This window comes from Trachinotus anak, unplaced genomic scaffold, assembly GCF_046630095.1.
Source record: "Trachinotus anak isolate AG129_WGS33_773 ecotype Australia unplaced genomic scaffold, CSIRO_AGI_Tana_v1 ptg000010l, whole genome shotgun sequence".
NCBI classification, from domain to species: domain Eukaryota; kingdom Metazoa; phylum Chordata; class Actinopteri; order Carangiformes; family Carangidae; genus Trachinotus; species Trachinotus anak.
In genome coordinates this window covers 21,004,252-21,018,347 of record NW_027273861.1, presented here as the reverse complement: position 1 = coordinate 21,018,347, position 14,096 = coordinate 21,004,252, and the positions used below count along the sequence as shown (strand labels likewise).

At 42.5% G+C, this 14,096-nt stretch overlaps 1 protein-coding gene across 3 annotated transcripts in view; it reads left to right on the top strand.

The window, feature by feature from the left end:
* Positions 1 to 14,096, top strand: part of dennd1b (DENN/MADD domain containing 1B) — a 103,767-nt gene that overhangs the window by 45,043 nt on the left and 44,628 nt on the right. For 2 of the 3 annotated variants that reach the window (XM_071486105.1, XM_071486107.1), the window contains exons 6-10: positions 471 to 540; positions 2,301 to 2,381; positions 3,693 to 3,752; positions 7,150 to 7,203; positions 7,827 to 7,937. In XM_071486105.1, coding sequence (XP_071342206.1) covers positions 471 to 540; positions 2,301 to 2,381; positions 3,693 to 3,752; positions 7,150 to 7,203; positions 7,827 to 7,937 — 376 coding nt within the window. The remainder of the gene's footprint in view (positions 1 to 470; positions 541 to 2,300; positions 2,382 to 3,692; positions 3,753 to 7,149; positions 7,204 to 7,826; positions 7,938 to 14,096) is intronic. The other variant, XM_071486106.1, reaches the window with a different exon arrangement.

Here is a 14,096-nt window from a genome sequence, read left to right as displayed (position 1 = left end):
CATGACAGGAATTCACAGCATGCTGGGAGCCCTGGTTACGAAGAATGTCAAAATAAGGACTAGATAGCACTTACTTTTTTTTCCAGTGTAACAATGACTCTGTGCTTTGGATCAGCTGTAGATGGGAGCACAATACATTTTTCAATGTCCTTTGTACATTTGATGTATGAAGCATTAGGTCACTGACATTAACCAGTACATACGTCCGGTCAGACTTATAGCACTGTCCAGCACATAGTGAAATTATTTATAGACGTTGATTGGATAGTGACACTCAAAAACTTTTCAGTGGACTGAATCCCTCTGCATGTGTTGTACTTTTACATCCAGCAGGAATAGAGGCTCTGTGATACACACAGTATTACATGTTAATCCACTTTGATTCAGCACATCCTATTTGTTTATTGTACATGATAAAATAATTTTTGCTTGTAGAGTTTTAATACCTTTTGTTTCTCCGTCTCTTCCAGTTATCTACCATGGTTTGAAATCTACTACAAGCTGCTAAATACCCTGGCAGACTACCTAACGAAACAACAGGTAATGATCTCTTTTGGATGCTTATACATTTAGCACTTTACCAGGACATAATCTGACAATAAGACATGGTAGCGCGACACGACTGAGAAACGAGCACACAGTTCTGTGTATTTGAAACGGTACCGTGGTAAAATATTTTCCTCCATTCTGTTCTTCCTCTGCATGGTGCATGTTGTCTTTTGTGTGCAAGTTTTGTTCGCCGTCTTGGGCTTGACTTGGCTTCTGTTGTTAGCAGCAACAATGTTGACATTTCACAGACCAAACGCTGATCTGACACTGGAAGTTATTCCTGATGATTTACTGGAAAACAAATCGTTAAGAAAAAAAAAAACCACACACACACACACACACACACACACATCCACAAATGCTCGCATTTCACAAAAGTCTTTTCCCCTGACTATTCACTGCATTGTACTAGCAAAGGGAGGGGAAATGTAAAATATGCAACAAACTGGGGAGATGTGCGGTGTCTAGCGCAGAGGGTGTAGGTGATGTTCCCATGTTTAGACTGAAGAGAGAGAGGAAGAAGGAGGGAGGAAGACAGAGCAAGGGGAGAGAGGCAGAGAGCTTTGGGACCGCTTTCAATTGTCATGTAGTCACTGCTTCCCTCAGAGACCCTCAGAAAGCAGTGATCAGGACTAAGAGTCTCGCAAAAGTAGACAATCACATAAACATACACGCATTTCTGTGACTGAAAGGAATTCAGCAGGATAATCGAATATATAAAGAGAGAGGAGCAGAATAGGACAGTTTGTGTGTGGGAAAGAGTGAGGAGGAGAAAGACAGAAAGATTGCTGGAAATCCTGGGTGACTGAAGTGTTAGTGTGCATGATTTGGTTTCTATTTACCCCGCTGTCCGTTCCAGGCGAGAGGGAGATGTTGACAGACGAGGGAAGACAGAAGAGCGATGAGGGTTTAAGGCGAAGGGTAAATGAACTGTTTCCCCAGGCCGTGTTGCTGACCATGCGTGTGAGCATTGAGCCTCTCATGACAGGAGGCTGTTCGATTGCACACACCCTAACACCACTTCCTCCCACCCTTCTTCTTCTCTTTACTGTATATTGCCGCCCATTCCTCTTGAGTTTCTTTTTCTCTGTGGCTCACACACACACACACACACACACACACACACACAACACACACAAACAACATGCACATTTCTTCAAACAAGCAACAGCTCGTAGCCAAGACCAAAACAAAGTTCTCAGAGAGGGCAAGAGAAAAAGAAGCTAAAACAAACAGTGCCCAACCTCTGTGTTCACAGCAGTTTAGTTTAGTTTAAATACAAGTTACAAAGTTTTGTCCCCCTCAGTTTTCCAGCTAGTGGCCTGAGAGCGTAAATAACAGTCTTGTCGTGGAGCTCATAAATGCTGGAAGATTAATCTCGGGGCCTGTTCTGTGGTCAAGCTAGCTCTCTGACGGCTTCTTAAAGCCCCTGTCTTTAGAGCGTAGACCCCTGCTTAATTACTGACAGCCCGCTCTCAGCCGTAAATCAACGCTGCTGGATAATAAGCGTCTGCAGCCCTACGCTCAGCCGTCTTTTAACCTCAGCATTGCTCGTTAAACATATGTCAGTCGGATGTTTTGGAGGCCTTCAGGCCTCGCTGTAGAATTGCCCTCTGGTCTGCAACAGTGCCTGTCCCAACACTGTTGCTGAGATTGACACAAAACTCGTGACATCAACAGCACAAGTAAATGAAATTCATGTGTCCTATGTTTTTATGTTTTTCTTTTTTTTATTTGTTTCTGTCCCCCAGGAAAATGACTTGAATGACATGCTGAATTCTCTCTATGATCTGCCTGTGCCAAAGCCCTTCACGCCAGTCAACCTGAGTGTGGTAGGTATAGATCTTATATTCCCCCTTATCAGAGGCAAGACAACTAAGAGTAGACACAGAAAGAAGGAGAGAGGGCCAGGTAGATTACTCAAGTAGTGAGTTGCATCAGGAAGGAGAGTGTAGAGAAGAAGAGAACATGTTGGCTAGAGTAGTTAAAAGTAGAGCGAAAGACACTAAAGATAAAAATGTGTAATAGAAAAAAGTGGAGACAAAGATTGAGGAATAGTGAGAACTAAATTGAAATTGACACAAAGAAGAGAGGAGGAGACAAAGATGGCATGAAATCAGACAAAAAGAAAAATAGGGCAGAAACAGGGAGAGATCAACAAAGGAAAGAGGTTGAGATGGAGGAGATAAATTAGGGAGCAGCAGAGCAGACAGAAAGTGGAGAGCAGGAAGAGGTGAAGATACACAAGGTATGAACAGAGAGACACAGAGGACCCACGACTGACACTCTGTTTAGAAACAAGAAGTGGCGCTAACAGGTTTTTGTGTGATAAGCCTGAGCTGGACATGTTTAAACTTGAAGGCTCCTTTCACAACTCGTCGTGTCTCCTGCTTATCAAAAACCGAAATGGCTTAATGATCCCAGGTCCCACAAAGTCGGCCTGTGTTTGTGTTAACTCTGACACAATCTCTCCTTGTGTGTTTCCAGCTCTTACATAAAACACTCACTCTTAAACGGTCTTGGCTACCATAAACCTGTCCGATATAAGTAGAATGTAATGGTTTTCAATGGGGCTGCTAAACTCACAGTATTTTGTTCAGTAATATCTTGAGTTGCGTGGACTCCACACCGTAATGGGATCAAAAGAGTTTCACTGTTAGCCTCTGTCCTTGAGAACCATGGCTCCTTTTTTTTTTAAACAAATTAAACAAGCAACTCTGGGTCTTTTCTGCGGCATAGGTCTCAGAAGGATACGCATCTAATTACACAGATGAATATACAACATAACAAGACTAATATGAGGTAATCAATACATCTCTATGAAGGTTAACAAGGTCAGTTAAGATTCCTTGTGATTTATATTTTCTTTGTGTCAGTCTTTTTTTTTTTTTTTTAACTCCCTATGCAAACTAAAGCTTTTCATCTGAGTCTGCGAGCTTCATTGGAAAAGAAGCCCCGGAGAACAGAGGTGATAGCTTCATCTCTTTTCTGTAGAAGCCACTAGTTTGATATTTAATTGATGAAGCAGAATTATTCCCTAAAAGAGTGGTTTTTGTTTTATCATGGCAGCCAAGAAGAAGGATCATTGTCCCCTTTCATGTGTGAACCCTGTTTTGCTCTCTCTCCCTCTCTCATTGTGCAAGAATGAGCAGTTGTATATTGCCACTGGGCAAGTACTGCGAGAACGGCAAAGCAAGGAGCCGGTGAGTGGAGGGGAATGAGTGAACAGCGGAGTTGGGAGGAGGGAAGGAGGCTGCTGTGAAATATGAAACTGCTGCTGTACTAATCGCATGGGAGCCACGGCTTTCCAATTTGGCCAAATAAGCTGCGCTATCTTTTTAAATATAACAAAAACAAACTATCCTGGGCCTTGGTGTATGTTTCTTCTCCTCTGGAAAACAATCAAACTTTGTAAATGATTAATGCCATTCCACGCTGCTATATTCTCTCTCTGAATATCAAAAGTTTTTTCCCCCCTTCTCTTTATGTTTAAAGCAAACGCAATTGTGCTCAAAAAATCTCCTTGATGCCTTTCCAGTTAACCCACTTTCAGTGTTTTTATATAAACATGTGATAGAAAGAAGATGAAAAAAGCAGATAAGCAAGCAAACAGCCAATGAAAGCCTGGGTTGAGTTGAGGAGCATGGCTTGTGATTATCACAATGCCACGAATTTGTCGACCAACAGGGAAGGAAACATTATTTAGCAGAGAGAAGGAAAAGAAAGACGGAGATGCCAAGAGAGTATACTTCACTGTATGCGTGGCAGTTACAGGGGGTATCCTTAACCTCAAAAGTATTTCCCAAAGTCCCTGATCTTTTACAATAATTTATTTGTCTGGCTTGTTAAGTTTTGATTATCCTATTACTGGTCTTCTTTTCACTGGGTTTAAATATAGGTTTGCCAAAGATGACTATGAAACAAAAATTTTGAACAACACTTGCTGTACACACAATTGTACACTCTCAATTATTCAGTATTTGTGTGCCATAAAATCCATACAGCTAATCCCTGAGGTTCATTAGCTGTCTAGCCATCTAGTATTTCACGTGGTTGTAATAAATCTTCTGATTATTTGTGCAGTAGCAGAAATGGTTTCACAGTAAACCATTAGCTGCAGTGCTAACTAGCCTACCTCTGCTTCTCAGCTACAGTATATAGACAAACTAGGCTATTTACCCTGAAAAGAAAATTCTGTAGCAAAACACCTCAAAATTGACCCAAGATACAGTAATTGAAAAATAATCAGCATAAACAAATTTAAAACAATCAAGTCCTACTTACTCTTCCAGCTGCACGTTCTCCAGGGCAGAAAAACCTGCTGGTTTTGCTTCTGTCCTGCTTATTGGCAAGAAGCATCTTGTAAAAAAAAACAAAAAAAAAAACAGTTGTTTGGCTGATGTTGGAAAATTTTTGCCTGCCACGAATTCATATTTTTAACATAATATCAACTTATATATTGAACATGTATATTTAGCATGCTGCAGCTGGAATAAATTCTTACATTGCATGCGTGTTCGGGACTTTTTCCTACCTCTTTAATGCAAACGTTGCAGCTAAATTTAGAGTAAGACTTAGAGTTCTTTAACTGCCATGTCAAAAATAATAGTGTATTTGTTTTTTGTAGGTAGATTTTCACATTTGTATAAAATATTCATAAAACATGGCTCTAATAATTCAAACATTTTTACAGATTCACTTACCATAAAAAATAGTGTGTAGGAGTCGACAAATGATACACTCATGAACGTATATCCTTCACCTAGGAAAAACAGTCAAAAGGCCAAGTCTTGGATGTTAGTTCCAGTTTAGTCTTTGTTTGTGTGACATGTTTATCTCCTCTAAGCTTCATTCGACAACAATGACCTTCGTTTGGGAATGTGACAGTTGTTTACTATGGTTTTTTTTTTTTCCTACAACTTTCTCACTTAATACACTTAATACACAAGCACTTGGGGAGTGAAATATTGTTTGTTGTACATTAAACTAAATATTTCAAAGTCAACAACAGACAAAAAGTACTTGGTTATGTGTTGTTATTTCTTTTTAATTATTACATTAGTGATTTATCTCACTTAAGACTAACTAGAATCAATCTTTTTACTGGTTATAATGGAGTAAATATAAAATTTAGGGAAATTTCAGTGTCAGGCACCAGAATAACACTGGTCAGACCAGTAGCACTTTATGAAGTAATATGTACTCATGTTTAACATTGTAGCTCCTGGAAAGTGTTGACTCAGTCAAGATAATGCCATGGCTCAGGGTTAAGCCAGCACTCTTCAAAATGACAATAACTAATCCAAATTTTTGAGCTTGTATCATGTTCAAAACCAACTGTAATGACTTTTCACAGAATGTTAAGCTGACATTTTTCCATTCTCATGGATTTTATGGAATTTCCTTTGGGCTTCCTCTCTCCTCCTGTGGTCTTGTGTCTCTATAATCAGAGACATCTTTCTCTCTTGGTGGTGATACTTTCGGTTGGGTGGCTGGTTTGCAATGGGTCTCCATGTTTGCACACTCTTAATCATGTTGTTTGTGATATAATGTGTAACTGTCATGTTGTCTTTTTATCTACAGAGATTATTTGGCTGACATTTTAAATATATTTGTAAATCAGTGTTTTTCTATTTGTGCATATTGACTGAAAACTTTGCCACAGAGGTGCATTAATGTCCTGTCATTTAAATTGGAAAAATGTGTTTCCTTATCAGGCTTAGGTCAATGAACTCAATGCCCTTTTAACAACCAACTCTCAGGTGTTGGATGCCATTCTTCCTCCTGCAAGGGCCACAAATTAAATGAACTCTCTAATATTAGATTAGATTAGAACACTGACTATGTAAGAGCCTGACATTAATATTACAACAATTTGCAAGTCAGTAGTAGTCACAAGTGCAGACCCTGTACAGATGAATAAGTTGTAATATGTTACTTAAAATACAGTGTGAGAGAATGCACTGTACACACTGGAGTGGATTTAAGTGAAGACCTGCAACAGATGGTCGAGCGAAGGCCCAGAAAAACACAGGTGTACTAAGGATACTGGAGTGAGAGTGTGTGTGTGAGGGAGAGAGAGAGAGAGAGACATGATAGTGTGTTTCAGTTGGTGGTTTGTCTACCTGTCTCCAAACAGCACCTCTCTCAGGCCCCTTTGATCTGAACACTGAACCTGCCCTGCTCTCCCAAAGTGAGACAGGCAGCCCTGTGATCCTCTAAACAACCTGTGTGTGAGTGTGTGTCTGTGTGGATGCACACGTGCACGAATACTTTTGTCTGTGCCTTGGTGCTCCACAAGCCTTTTTAATGCTTAAATAAAGACTCCAGTTTTCCACCGGAGACATCACCCCAGTCTGTGTCTATGGGGAGCTGAGCTGCTATTGAGCTTTCTCTGTTCTGTAGGCCTGATAAAAGCATTGCCACAGTTCAGACACCAGCTCAGCAATTCATATAGACAGAGCTGAAGATGAGCCATAAATCATAGAACAAAGTGAACGGCCTTTCCCCCCCCTCTCCCCCTCATTCTCTTCTGTGTGAGTGGTTTGCTTCACTTGTGACCTTCCCTCTTCTTTCTCCCGCATGTTTGTGTTTTCGCAGCACTCCTACTTCATCGCCCCGGATATCAATGGACTGCCAACTATCCCTGAGAGTGTAAGTATTCATGGAAAAAGAAAGGAAAAGAGACAGGAGGAGACAAAGAGAGATCCCTCTCCTCTAGAAATCTCTGCCTCTAATCGTCTTTAATCAGATACACTTGTCACCTTTTGAAATTATTGCATCATCCTCTTGTTTCAGTTTTATCTCCTGTGGTACTTTTACTTTTAATGTCAAAGTTCAGTCATCACCATGGGTATTAGAGGATTCAAACTGAACACATGTCCTTTGTTGAGTATTTAAATCGTAGCTCATATCATCCCAAGTCTTCCCAAGTCTTCATAGCTCATATCATCTTTAGTCTTTATGGCAAGTGACGCCAGAGGAAAACACTAATCAGTCTGGCAGTTTTAGGCAATATTGATTGACACATTATCAGTTTTCTTAACATGACTATGCAGTATGGATAAAAGATCTAATTGTCATTTGAATCTGTACTTCTTGTCCACATATGTTTACTGCAAAGCAATATGTGCAGAAGTGGAAGTCCAAGTCAGTACTGCATGTCTCTCGTTATGGCACACTGTGGCACTCTCACCGTCTGTAGTACTGACACTTTACTGCAAGCAAAGACAGTTTATTATGTACCTGCATATCCTTCTGTTCCTGTCTGTCTCCAGAGGAACCTGACAGAGTACTTTGTGGCTGTGGACGTCAACAACATGCTCCAGCTCTACGCCAGTATGCTGCACGAACGGCGCATCATCATTACCTCAAGCAAGCTTAGCACTGTGAGTCCATTCCCTCCAAGTCGTTGTCTCCGCTGCAGTCAGTTATCAGCTCTGCCCTGTCAGACACAAGGGGGAAAATAGGTTAGAAAACAGTTAAAAGATCCCAACTACTTGAAGGATGACTAATGTCAAAACATTGTTGGTGTGTGTTGGCATAAAGTTTCCTAAACATTTCATTCAAGTTTAGATGAAGCTTTCAGTCATAAAATGTTAGGCTTTGTGTTTTCAGTTTGCCATGTTTGATGCTGCTGTATTCTTGCACACTGTCTCTCTTGCATCCCAAAATAAATGATATCATAATATGAGAGAATGTTGCTAATTTACAGTCATAGAGTCATAGTTGCCATTTTTGGCTTCATGTCAAATTCAGATATCGAAGTACTCTGCCAAAAAAGTATATAGCTCAAATGTTGGGACTGTTTCCTAGATTGAACACGATTCTCTTCATCAATATTCCAGCAGGATATCAAACACTTAGTAGCACGATGAGAATATTTATCTGACATGGCTATGCTACTTGTATGGAGAGAGTTGAACTGATCTGTCCCCCCCCACCCCCCACCCTCCACTCTTCACCACCCCTCCCCACACAGGCATCCTGCAGTCAGACAGCCACACTATCACCAAGCTCTGACAAGCTGTGAAATCTGCACTAAAGCTGGTTTATATTTGACTGTTTGTCTTGTAACTGGAACATATTAATGGACACAAAGCCTTAAATTATCCGTTATTACGTGTCTTAGCTCATTCACATAATTTAAAGTCACTTCTTTCTGCATTAGGGAGGAAATCTCTCTGTGTCATTCTCCCCCTCTTCCTCCCTCTGTTCTTCATTCCACCCCCCCACCCCTCCACCCCACCCCCCACCGTTATCTTTGTGACTGATGAGGCAGAGCCAAATGTTTATGACAGATGAGATGGAAGAGGGAAGTGATGTCATCCAAGTCCTATCTGTATCTGTAGTGTAGCTGGTCCTGCCTCTGTATGTACAAGGCTGCAGAACGCTGAACAGCCGGAGGGGCCTGTGGTGGTGACGGGTTCTGAGAGAGACTGTACCAAAGTATCCCATAGGAGCTATAATCAGCATGAGCTGTAAAATATTATCCAGCCCTCAGAGAGTTTCACCTGTCTCCCCTCAGCTCTTCAGACCAGCAGCACCTCCACTCAGGGTATAGGCAGCACACTGTGCTGTGACACAAGGGTTACACGATGTAAATTATCAGACTCAAGGGTGAAGGTGTTTTTCTTTTAAGAAGGAAGAGGGGGTGGAGGTGATTTTTGTCTGTGATTTACAGTTTTCTGCAGCTCGGAGACAAATCTTGGCTTGTTTTTTTTTAACAAATATATGCCGACAGGATATTTTAAGAGCTTCCACGTCAGACCTTTACCTCTGTAAGCCTTTTATCCTCTGCAATCCTTCATCCACTCATCTGTCTATCCATCCATCTTCCTCGGGGAGAGGTGTTTTGGTTTGGTAGCGATATATGTCAGGCACTGTAGTACAAAGGTATTTTCACATCTCCACTGGGATTACTAGCAGGCCTAGTGTTATTACTGCTCCTGTGATGCGTTATTTTTTGCTGTTGGGTAGATTGACCTCCTAGTTCAAGTGGAAATGGCTGCCATGATTCTTGAAGCCAGCTATGTATATGTACTTAACTGAAAAGAGCGCAGCTCATTATCCACACCACTGTCTTGTGATCAAATATCTTAAAGGATGAGAAATATATAATTTATGTCAGAGTTTGTCAAAATGTTTGTTAAAGGCAGTGTTAGCAGTCAGTAGATAGACAGGTAATATTTCTATAGTTTGCTTGTCACGGATAGAGGATGTATGAGAGAGGGTATTGTTAGTAACATCGTTAGTACCATCCAGCTGCTTTTCACCACCTCCGCCTGTCCAGCCTCTCAGCCAAGCAGAGAGAAACAGGGAAAGGAAAGAGCAGAGAGAGAATGAAAGACACACACACACACACAGATACACTGCATTTATTCTGCCTGCTCTAGGTGCTGCCTGTGTTAAAGCCCCCGGTGAACCCACTGTGTCAGTCTGTCGGTACACGGCCGGCGCGTCTCGCAAGCAGCCAACAGCAAAGGAATAAATCATGATCTTACAACAATGCGTCAGTTGACTTATTGCTGTTTCGTGACCAGAGGTGAATGGTACCACTGTTTTAAAAGGCCGGTCGGCGGTGGCGCAGGGGCGGGAGCCAGCCGAGCGTGCAGCCTTGTCACAGGGCCGTATAATAGGGCTGCATCGGCCCTTCCTCTAACTAGTCAGTTGGGAGGACCCCCACCACCACCACCACCATCGCCCCACCGCCCTCCATGTCTTTCATCTGCCGAGGCCCCCCAGCTCTCGAGCCCAGCCTCTGCCCTGCCTATCGCCCAAACTCACACAGCTCGGCCCCAGCACCAGCTGACAGCAGCCCTCTCATCAGCCTGTCAGGCCTATGCTAACAAGGAGCTATCCATCCACCATGCCCTAGAGTGCCAGCTGTCTCTCTGTTTCCTGCCTTTTCCTCTGTTGTTCCTCTCCTCTCTTTCCCTGACTTCTCTCTATTTCTCTGTGTCTCAGTTATTCCTGCTTGCTGACATATTATTTTCTGTCCATCTGTCTCTCACTCACTCTGCACTCTGCACCTCTCTTTCTCTCTGACTTTACCTCCTTCTTCCTGGGTGTCTTAATGTGTCTCTCTGTTGTTGGGCATCCACAGAACATCGGGACATTCTCCCACTCTTCCCCTCCCCTCCCCTCCCCTCAATAGACTTATCTCAGCCCCATGCCATGTGTCTGACTTAACGTTTGTGTTGTGCCGCCATGGCCGTGTATGTGCATATGTGCATGTTGTGGGTGTTTGTGTGCTTTTTTTTTTTTGCATGCATCTGCTTGTGTGTGTCTACTGAAGTCACAGGTGTTTGTACCTTATGCTGTATGTCTTTCTGTGAGCGTCAGTGACTGTGTGTGCATGTGTGGGAGGCCTGGCGTTAGCTGTTAGCTGCGTTGTCCTGTGTGCCCCCTCTCTCTCTCCCTGTGCCACCTACTTGTTTGTGGCACACCTGCGTTGCGCCGGGCCTGACACCGGTGTTTGTCAACAGAGGGAAAAGCAGAGAGCAGGTAATTGGTGACTTACTTACTCCGTACAGAGGGGAGGGGAGAGAGAAAGGCCAACACAGCGATAAACAAACAGGAGAAACGAGGGAGAAGTGGCAACGGACATAAGGGCAGCGGGAGGAGAGGGGGTAAACAGAAAACAGAATAAGAAATGAAGAATTGGGATGAAAATGAGACCAGGAACCGAGAATGTGAAGGGTGCGTAGGGACTGAGTGGAGGGGAAATGAGTGTTTAAGGCTGGTGTGAGGAGGTCAAGAACAACTCTGTTGATACCATTCCTCCTGTCAAATTGAATCCCGTTGCCTGCCGCAGCTGTTTGTCTCACACTCAGCTCTCACTGTAATTTAACATATGAGAGCATAAACAGGTGCTGGTTATATTCTCAGTTTGGTAAATGGCCTCAATCACCTTTTTTTTTTTTACTGCCCCTTTATGTGTAAAACAATATGTGAAAGTGGTGTATGTAGGCCCCCACAGTAGCTGTTTCTCTTTACTGTCTGTTTCACTTCAACATGTCCAGTTGCTCAGGTAAAGAGGAATGGTGTGGGAGGAAACACACTGCTTACTGACAAGAGTGTGCAGAGCCCAGAGTTGCAGTGTTGAAAAGATCTGAGGTCTCTGGTGGGTTCTGTTCTTTAAGGAAACATCGCTGTTGAAGGCTCGTGTTGATGTTCACAATGTAGAAGGACAAATATGATCACGTATGAACATGCAGAGCAGTTCAGTTCAGCAGAACAGTTGCGACAGCAGCCCACATATAAGGAACATTGTTTTTTAAACAGTGTGTCATAATTTTGCTCATTAGTTAATTTCCCGTAGAAAAATCATATTAACTGTACTTACATATTACATTTTTTGTGGTATGTACACAGTGCAAAAGTGACAAAATTAAATACTGTGTCAAACAAGTCTGTGTACTGAAAACACTTTTTGAGTGTACTGTTGATGGACATGATTGTCCCACAATACAATGCACAAAGGAAACAGGAGCTGCTCACAGCTGGAAAATATTCAAACACATTGTAAATGGTGGTAAAAGAGCAGAAAACAAAAATATAAGATCTTTGGAAAAACACCATAATGTTTCTTTTGTGAAGTTAAATTGTCAGTGACATCATGTAGTACTTACTGTATACTGTTCGTACATAGTCTGGAATTGAAACACAATTTCTGACTCACACTCAGACCAAGTTATTGACAAACCTGGTGTGTGACCTCTGAGCTTAGCTTTATTTCTACCTACTTCAAAGTTGCAATGCAAATTTTCTTTCTCTTTACTTCATCCTTCCTTCTTCACCTCCTCCTCTTCATCTCTTTAAGTCTCTTGTCTTTCTCCTTCTGTCTCTTCTTCCTTTAGTGTCGTTGAATGGATCTGGGGAAGCCAGTGTTAGTATGGACACTCTCTGTCTCAGATACAGCGCACTAAGAAAGCTCTCAGGGCAAAACCAAAGACCTTGACTGTTTTTTGAAGCAGGCTGTCGCTGTATAATCGGTTAGCTTCTCTCAGAGGAAGGGGCAACACACACACACACACACACACACACACAGTATGAGAGGCAGGCAGCCCCTCATTACCAGGCAGAGCCCTGGTCCCTGAGGACTGGACCCAGCACCTAATCCTGTATTTGTTCTTGGGGACTGTATCTGTGATTCTCCATTGAATGGAATATTAAGCACCCAGGTCTTTTGTGGAGCGTGTAAGCCATTTGGCTCCACTCATCTATTATTTATCAGCCTGGCAAATATTTTATCAGCCTTAGCCTCTCATGACCCACTCTCATGTGAAGCCCCCCTCTAAATGAACGGGAAAAAAAAGAGGAATACAATTTCTCTTTTTTCCAATTTATCTTCCTTTTACTTTTTGCCTCATTCGTTCTAAAGCCTTAACAAGGACACAGGGATTTGTATTAAGCTGAATTAGAGAAGCAAATATGTGAACTATTCCTCTGCAGTTCCCTCCAAGTTACCTTATCTCAGGCACACTGCCACCTCCATCGCTTTGGAGATAGGAAATAAAAGAAAACAGAAATCTAGATTTGCTTTATAAATCATTATCTTAGTTTCAGTATCTCCCCCCCTCCCCTCTCAGCCAACTCCCCGAAGCCAGCCACCCAGCCTGAGAAGAAGAGAAGCAGAGGGAGAGAGAGACTCCTGTTTTCCCTTTCAACCTGAGAGTAAATCATGCCAGTTGGGGGACTCACCTTGAGGCCTGGTGGAGATAATTGGAGTTGGTTAGCGAGGTGTTCTGTGCCATTACCTCCTGGTACCAGAGAATGGCTGAGGCTTGTCTCGCACTCCCAGAGGAGGAATACACTTGCCTGTTGGCTCTCTGCTGTGTGTGTGTGTGTGTGTGTGTGTGTGTGTGTGTGTGTGTGTGTGTGTGTGTGTGTGTGTGTGTGTGTGTGTGTGTGTGTGTGTGTGTGTGTGTGTGTGTGTGTGTGTGTGTGTGTGTGTGTCTCTCTCTCTACGCACGTGCGTGCCACATGTACGTATGTGTGTATGTATACCCATAGCTGGATTGCTGACCTCTCTTCATCACAATTTAATGGCCTGTTACCGTCACTGCTTTGGAAAAGGGAGAAGGGTGTGTTGGTTTTGATAGTAGCTCCTCCACCAAGTGCTTCACTTTCACACATTAATATTCATAGCATTGATTTATTTTCAGAATTAACAATAAAAACAAACTGTTTGCCAGGGAATTAATCCTGACAGGAGCGTGGCAATGTTGTGTTTTATTTGAAGACGGCAGGCAGTGTAAATATGCATATGCAGATACACAGAGCAAGACACCAATTAAATGTTGATTAAGTCCTAACTATTGTGGGACTGGGTGTATGAGAGATTGCATGGAGACAATAAAAAAAAAAAAAAGATCATTGCTTTTTTTTCTGGCCGATATGAAAAATGGATGCAGTTAAACACGCAGGGAGGGAGGCACATGGACACAGACGAACACAGACACACACACACACACTTTTTGTCGTGAGCCTTTCAGATGTCCAGGCTTGATGTTTGGGTGGATTGTGAGGGGTGGGGCCCTCTT